Below are 8,147 nucleotides of genomic sequence, written 5' to 3'. Positions count from 1 at the left end.
CCCAGCCACCGCCCCTTTTCCTTCCCACAATGCAAAGCGCCGTCTCCATTTTTACTAATCATCAAAACAGCTGCAACACGCCGGCAAGTGAACATGACCGACAAAAAGCAAACCGTCGATCTGGGTTTACTGGAGGAAGACGACGAATTTGAAGAATTCCCAGCCGAAGGTAAGCATATCAATAACTCCAAACTCATATTTGTCTGATTTCACTCTTTGTTTGTGAATCTTGACGCGGTTAGAGTGACTCAGCTCGCCTAGCCATGCTATCTTAGCCTTAGCAGTAAACATCCCACTTACTGCCCTAAAACGAAGCAATAAACGGCCGGAAAAATACCCTAAAAGGAGACTTAACCGATTATCGGGTGGATACATTCACTAAAAATACATTTCCAGTTATTTTTGGTTATATTAGCGGCCACAAGCTACGAGTATGGCGTCCGTACAGAAACGCAGCTGAACAGGATTTCCTAATGAGACTCGACTGGGGTTGTCGACGTTTTTCCGCTCTTCAAAAGCATTTTCCTCCGTCAAATGTCCGTTTGACATTTTCGACGCATTCTTACGGATATATTCAGATTGGACCGGGATGTACGAAGATGAAGATGCCCATGTTTGGGAAGATAACTGGGACGACGACAACGTTGAGGATGATTTCTCCAACCAGTTAAGGTATACACTTCAATTCCTTCTTTTTTAATATTGTTGTTGTTGATTTTAAATGTTCTTCTGTAGATCATAAGATGTAGTGTGTTAAATATTTGTTATCTAGACGTGTTTCTCAAATTTTTACATGTACTAAAGGTAGGCATTTGAAATTAACATTGCTTTTCTTTCTAGGGCTGAGCTGGAAAAACATGGTTACAAGATGGAGACATCATAATGGCCAAGAGGATGAGAATATGGACTTTTTTTTTTATGTGAATATATCAGGCCTGCTACAAAAAGAGGAAGGGAGGAGGAGTTTCTAATGTTCTTTGGTTTCATGTTGTAATGCATAATGATTGAAGTAAAATGTTTGGAGAAAACTGCCCCCTTTTGCATGTAGTATTTTTTTGGTCAAATCCGTCAGTGTGATGACTTTTCATAGACTTGAAGTAATATTTACTATCTTTGTTTCAAACAAGTACTAGTGTACTACTACAGGTTGAGGCTGAACTCTGTGCTTAGCTGGCAGACTACAGGTAAGTATCTAGGTAGTAGTCAAGTACTACATGAATATTAAGAAAACCTAAATTTCTTGAAAAGCGAAAAAATGCTTAGTTTTGATATGTATATATGGTATCCCCAAACAACTTAATGGCAATTCAAAACGATAAAAATTAGAGCAGATTTCATGTTTTATGTATATATTAATGGATTTACCCCTCTCTTGCATTTTGGCCCTGTTTCAATACATTATAATGTACAATGTCAACCCTACTTTTTGCAAAAGTGTCCGCCTACCAATCCCATTTTCTCTGATGTCAAATGTCCATTTACTCATTTCTCTGTAACCTATAGTGTACCCGTTGATTGAGCATGGACATTTTCCAGTTACGAGCCGCCCCGAGTTTTCCTTGTAGTTATTTCCAGCCCGTGTCAAAGCGCCATCCCCACTCGGCGGCGAGTGTGCAACACACACTCCCACTTGTTCCGCTCGGCGCTGCCTAACAGCTCCTTCCCCTCTCTCAGAACCCAAAGGAGAGATTATCTACTGGCGTGTTTGTCAGAGGCCGGGAGGGGGTCTCGGCATGGGGCCGCCGGCCCGCCTCGCCCGGGCCTGCCTCCGCTGCCAGCCGGGCCCGGCTCAGCGGGGGCTCTTGTAGTGAGCCAGTGGCCAATTTATCCTCGCCACGTTGCCGCTGCAGAAAGCTTTCTGACTCCGCTTTGTCCGTCTGGGGGTCTTTAAAGAGGTGCAATGACAAATTGCAGTCTTTTAAAATGACCATGATACTTTCTTTTGATATGTTTAACTCTGGATACAGGCACGGTTAGTTTTTACATTTCTTTTGCTAACTACCATGGCATAGAATTGGTGAATACTGTGCAGTGTTGTCAAAGTGTGCTGTCATTGGCTACATAGTCGACATGGTTTCTTTTGATGAGTAGACTAATTGATTTACAAATTTAAAAATTGCTCAGACTGTTTTAAAAATAACCTCAAATATGCTCTTGTTCTTTAGTTATAGTTAAAAAACAAAGTAAGTATTTTCTTTTTATGCATTTTTTTAAAAGACCTTCTTATAATGATGAAAATGATGCATAATTCCACAACCCTCATTAAGTTGAGCAGTTCATAAAATGTTCTATTTTACTGAAGAACATAAACAGGAAAAATCTTTAGAATTCTTTTAAAAAGAAAATGAACACTATTCTTTTTATTGATTGTTTGGGGTTTTTTGATTACTTTATAAATTTTTAAGTAGAAAACCAAGAAATAGTTCTTCTAATCATGTCATATACATTGCATTTTTGTATAAATCAAATATTAAAATCAACCCTCAACTTTTTCATAATAGTAGTACATACCTTTTATCAAGGATTACAGGAAATGGATTAAATTTATATTTTTGCCGGCCGCACAAAATACTGTGGTGGGCCAAATGTGACCCCTGTGCCTTATATTTAACACCAGTGCTTTAAGGATGCCCAAGTGTGCACTTTGACTTTCAAGGGAATTCAATCTCTGGTCGCTGTCAATTAAATAAACATGAAGTTTATCAATTAACTATAATAGCCGTGTGTGTGTGTGTGTACATCACCTCGGGACCTCATTGACGACCATTGTGACACCCGCAGAGTCAGCCAGGCGATAGAATCGTTAAATAGGAGCAACAGAGGAGGGCCCCTCGGCCATTTTGTTTGCGCCAACAGCGGAAGATTGTTCCCTGGTGGGCTTTTTTTTTTTTTTTTTTTTTAGTTTTCTTTCACGGGTATTTGACGGCGCGTTCCCAGCGCCGGTTCCTCTTTGATCCGCCGTAATCGACTCTTTAATTCCTGGCCGGTGTTTTGTTGTTTCTTTGTGACCCTCGTCATTCAACATGAAAGTGAAGGCTGATGTTGACTGATGAAAGGAGCGCCGTTTGGCGGCTTGGGCTCGCCGTTCTTTGTGCTTGTTTGAAGGCCAAAAAAAAATGGATATGGGCTTTAATAGGGAAAATTATTACGGGTAGAATCTTGATATTCTTTTTAATTATGGTTGTGTGGCTTCATTTTTTGAACAAAGATGGACGGACAATCCATTAAGATTGGTCAGGCCAAACACATTGGTTGTGTTGATCGGACTCTGAAATGGATTGGACTCTGAAATTGATTGGACTCTGAAATTGATTGGACTCTAAAACGATTGGACTCCAAAATGATTGGAATCCAAAATGATTGGACTCCAAAATGATTGGACTCCAAAATGATTGGACTCCAAAATGATTGGACTCCAAAATGATTGGTCTCCCAAATGGATTGGTCTCCAAAATGGATTGGACGCCTATCCCCCTCAATGGAACCCACCTAGTCTATAATTTGAATGTCATTTCTTCATGTTGATTTAACTTGTGCATTATCTGTTACATTAATCTCGATTAACTACAGAAAAATTGTATTTATTCTTTATAGTTGATGATTTGACTCAAAAAGAACATTTTGTGGTATTTTATCTTACTTGAAACTCAAAAGTGAAATGTTGATTCAAAATGTTCTTTCAATTAATTCTGTTTTCCTTTTTAAATGTTAAAACCGCTGTGTTTGAACCCCATCAAAAGAAGAAGGTTAATATCCACAGGAATCATCGTAGCCACAGAATTAACACGCACACGCTAACAGCTCCGTCGTCATTATCAATGAAGGTGAACTAAAGAAGTCTTCTCGGCGGGAGTCTCCGCTCGCCTGAGTGCCATTCAAGTTCAAAAGAGCATTTCCCCCCTCTTGCAAATGTCCTCGCTCGCGCCCACGTGGCGGCGAAGCGCGCAACTACACGCGAGCCCGGCAGCCAATGGCGCTTTTTTCACCACACTTGATGTCGAGGGATGGCAGATCCATTGTTCTTTGGGCCCACCGTTCCGTGGGCGAGACTCCCCGCCGCTTCCATTGGAGAAACGTGCCTTATTTTCTCGTCTTTTCCACAACCGACTTGCCTTTTTCGGCCATGTTGGAAATGGGTGCATCTATGAGAACTCTAAAATGTTGCCCAGAGAAACCAGATTCAATCTACATTCCTATAATTAACCATAGCATATTCAAATAGTCACTGTGTCAATCAGAAATCTGTCAGGGCCGATTTTTGCTATGGGAAATGTGGGCGAATGCTTAGGGTGCCATCTATTTTTTGGGTGCATAAGTACTTTCAAAACATAAAAAAAATAATAGCTATTGTCATTTTTTTTACAGTATCCTATCAGCCTGGCGTACATGTCTTTGGAATGTTGGAGGAAACTACCTGAAGAAAACCCACACAGGCCCTGGGACAACATACAAACTCCACAGCCTGTATGCAGGCAAGTGAACCTCATTTACTGTTTGTGTCATCCAGACAGGTAAAAATATGCAATATGAGATAAAGCCAAGGTCACCCGTCACTATCTAAGTTCTTTATTAGTAATGCTTCACCAGAAATATGCACTTTATTAATTCATCAGGCTAGTATTTGCTTAACTAATGAGCCGTGTGCGTACGTGTAGTATACGTGATTCCTTCAGCCGGAAAAATCCTCCAATCCGCCGTGGCTCGGAAGCAAGCAGCTGCGGCTATAATGGCCCTAATTGCACGTTTCTTTTGTCGCCCACAATGCTACGGCTAACGCCCCCCCCCCCCCCCCCTAAAAGTAAAGATGAGGGTTGGAGGGGAGTGAGGAAGAATAAAAAAATTGAAAAAAAAAAAAAAAAGAGAAAGACTCTCAGGGGTAGTAGGTGAAGCAGTAAAGGGTGGCAATCCAGAGTGGCCCACACCTGCACACTGGCTCCCCCGCTAAAATAAACACAGATAATAAGCTGTAATTACTTTAGAAAATAATAATGAGGAGCAACCCTTCGGACCCCGGCGACAAAGGCCTGCCTGTTTATTGCCGGGGTTTTGGATAAGGCAGAAGGAGGAGGATGATGATGATGATGGCGAGCGAGCGAGTGTCCTATCAAAAGACCCAAGGGTCCAACGGAGTAGGATACTCGGCATTGTCGCCCGGGTCTGGTCTAAGTGCCTCAATTAAGTAATAATTGAGGTAATAATCCAAAAATTGGGCTGTCCGAGTTTGAATTCTAAAGATTTCAGTTTGAATACATGAACTAATTTTACATTGATGGATGTGAAATATAGTTTATTTTTATTAGACATTTTGGGAACAATGATGTCAGAGGTCAATCTTTACCTCTGATCATTTTTAAAAAAAATGTTTTTATGCAGGCTCCAGCACCCCTGGGACCCTTGTGAGTTAGAGAAAGACTGAATTTTTATGAAACAGTATTTTCTAAAGAATTTATGAATAAACCCTCACCCCAAAAACACTCACCCCAAGATTTACATCTAGATTTTACATTTTACATCCAAACTATTTATGACAGTCTATTAATGTCTAAAAATCTCTAAGCACAAACATTATAGCTTTTAATTATTATTTTTTGGGGAAACACAACCCTTTCCATTAGATGCTTTTTAAAAAAAATACAATATACTTGACTAACTTTTAAGTTTCAGACTGTATTGTATGCCTTGTTTTGTTCCCTATTTCAATTCTTTCTCATTTTTCCACACATTTGTATAGCTTTTTTTCTCCGTGATTCATTTCTATTTCTTTATTGATTTCACTGTAATGCCAAGCACATTGTTGTCTTGAAATATCTTACACAAAAAAATGTGCCTCGGTTTTGCGTCATGTATTTATTTGACTGTGACCTTGCAAATCTTCTGTACTGTGGAAACCGCTCACCCAAAAAAACTGGTTTTGTATTTCACACTTTCCTCTGATTATTCTCCCCCAGAGACCCGATGCTCGAACCTCCACAAGCACGCCACCAGATCATCCAGGAGGCGATCTTTGGCGCCAACGGCTCACCGTCGCTTACGCCTGTCCAGGATTTAACCCGATCCGACGTGCTGCCACACACACACACGGGTAGGTTTGACTTTTAACTAGAGACGTTACGCAAACACCAGACTTTTGTTGAACGTCAAGACACATTAAGAGCGCCCCGCTTTTATCGGCCGCTACCATCCATCTGGCGGAAAATATGATGAAGCGTGAGATAAGTGTCACATTTTATGATGGTTGATGAGCAGCTGGAATTCTGTCAAACTCCTAAGTTCACTTTTGCTGTCTTTGTATAACAAATAGTTGAAAAATATGATCAAAATTTGCCACTAAAATCAAGAAAAAGATCTAATCTAATTAAAAAATACATTAAATTTATGTCAAAGTCACTCTGGACTGTTAAAATATATCACCATAAAAAAACTAAAAGTTGCATTTTTTGCTATTTTTGTGCAAAAAACAATGAGATAATTTATAATGTATTGTCTGTCATTGGTCTCAAGTAAATCTCAAGCAAATCTTTAGCAGCCATTTTTAGTTCATAAACATAATAATTGGAGGTCTATCCCCGTCAATGGCAGCCAATGAGTCCTTTTTGTCCTCCACCCATCTCATTTAGGCGTACTTTTATTTTTTTGTCTTGAGTGGTGTTGTCCAGAGAGTAGACTAGTCAGTGTCTGTTTCTCGACAGCCGCTCACGCATGATTAATCGTTTCCTCGTTGCGACTGGGACCAGTTGGACGGACGGAGGCCGTTGGCGGGCCAAGGCCTCGCAGGGCCTCCCAGGGCCGACTCCCCGTCACCCCCCACCCGCCCTTGTGTGCGTGCCAAAGTGAGAAAGTGACGAAAAGCAGGGGAGAAGAAAGAATGTGCCGCGTATGTCACCGAGCATAAGAATCCATTGCATCCGATTGACTGTTTAGGTCTTGAACTCATTGGTGGGGGAGAGATGTCCAATTAAACTAGGAGGGTTGGCAGGGAATCATCTCCAAATAGTTATTGATTTGTTATTATTTGGGATTTTAGGGAAAATTCTAAATTTTTTTGCGATGCTAATTTGTAAATAGTTGGTCATTCTACATTAGTAGTTGATATGAACTCATTGGTTGCCATTTTTTGGAGGATTTAGGTCAATGTAAATCAACTTTATACTATTAGAACTTAAAGTAGACATTTCTAGATTTAATAAGAACACTTTTTTTACATGTATTTGCCGATGTATTATTTAAATTTAGATTGCGTGTATTTATATGTTGATATTATTTCAATAGAGTACTAGTGTGTATTGACATTGGTTGTTTTTTTCAATGTAGTATTTGTTAGATATTTATTTTAATGATTGATGAAGTGTTTATTTACTGGAATTTGTACTGGATTAGTTATTTAAGGCCATTTTTAAGAAAAGTCTTAGGTACTTTTTTTTAGTAGTAAACAAAATCGTGCACCTGTCAAACTTTGTGTTGGCGTAAATCGGATACACAAACTTGCGATTGGCTCGGAAGCGACGTCCGTCCGTCGTTTGTCTCGGGGGACTCGGGGACTACCTCGTTTGTCAGTACCAATCGGTCCGCGTCCTGTGACGCCATCCAGACGCCCCCCGCGGGCGGCTGAAAGGCACACCGGCCTCTTTGTTTGTTTCAAATTTAGAAGAGGAGCCGTTCACAAGCAATGGATACGCGCTGGATTAAAGCACGCATTTCCGTCTTTGCCGTCGTCTGCTTAGACTCGCCGCTAATCTCTTTTGCCCTTTTGCCAGCCAATGACTTCAAATGCCTCATTTCATTTGGGATGGAAGATTCAATGTGGCAGTAGATGTTGATTTCTTGCCTTCATTTGACGGCTGTTTCTGGAACTCAGTTGATATTCCGTTTTTGGTAGATTTAATTTTCAATAGACTATATATATTTCATTTATTTGAATAGGATTGACCTCTTGGATTGTCTTTATAGGATAATTCCTTCATTATGAAAGAAACCAATCATATTTTATCTCTTTTTGTAGTGAATATATATTTTTTCCCAACGTTTTTCAGTAATCAATTGCCAATTTTGCCGTAAAATCAATTAAAAAGTCAAAATAGTCAATTAAATCGGAAATCTATTCCTTCTAAGTTTGTTAAATCTTTATGAATGCTCCTTAAAAAACCCAA

General features: G+C 39.9%; 1 protein-coding gene and 1 long non-coding RNA gene across 2 annotated transcripts; both read left to right on the top strand.

The window, feature by feature from the left end:
- Positions 1-1,032, top strand: sem1 (SEM1 26S proteasome subunit). Its single transcript, XM_077743585.1, has 3 exons — positions 1-169; positions 579-672; positions 841-1,032. The coding sequence occupies exons 1-3, from the start codon at positions 94-96 to the stop codon at positions 881-883; spliced, it is 213 nt and encodes a 70-aa protein (XP_077599711.1). The 5' UTR covers positions 1-93; the 3' UTR covers positions 884-1,032.
- Positions 1,033-4,371: 3,339 nt separating this feature from the next.
- LOC144214778 (uncharacterized) lies at positions 4,372-6,917 on the top strand. Its single transcript, XR_013330285.1, has 3 exons — positions 4,372-4,472; positions 5,949-6,082; positions 6,690-6,917. It is a non-coding gene; the product is annotated as an uncharacterized LOC144214778 (long non-coding RNA).
- The last annotated feature ends 1,230 nt before the right edge of the window (positions 6,918-8,147 follow it).

This window comes from Stigmatopora nigra, chromosome 21 (genome assembly GCF_051989575.1).
Source record: "Stigmatopora nigra isolate UIUO_SnigA chromosome 21, RoL_Snig_1.1, whole genome shotgun sequence".
NCBI classification, from domain to species: Eukaryota; Metazoa; Chordata; class Actinopteri; order Syngnathiformes; family Syngnathidae; genus Stigmatopora; species Stigmatopora nigra.
The sequence above is the reverse complement of the archived record's forward strand: the minus strand, read 5'-3'. Positions and strand labels throughout refer to the sequence as shown.

What these genes read in the sequence shown, in the direction of transcription:
- sem1 (XM_077743585.1), top strand. Translation starts at nt 94, where the DNA reads ATGACCGACAAAAAGCAAACCGTCGATCTGGGTTTACTGGAGGAAGAC. An exon ending in TGAAGAATTCCCAGCCGAAG is followed by an intron (nt 170 to 578) that starts GTAAGCATATCA and finishes GGATATATTCAG; the next exon opens with ATTGGACCGGGATGTACGAA. An exon ending in GATTTCTCCAACCAGTTAAG is followed by an intron (nt 673 to 840) that starts GTATACACTTCA and finishes TTTTCTTTCTAG; the next exon opens with GGCTGAGCTGGAAAAACATG.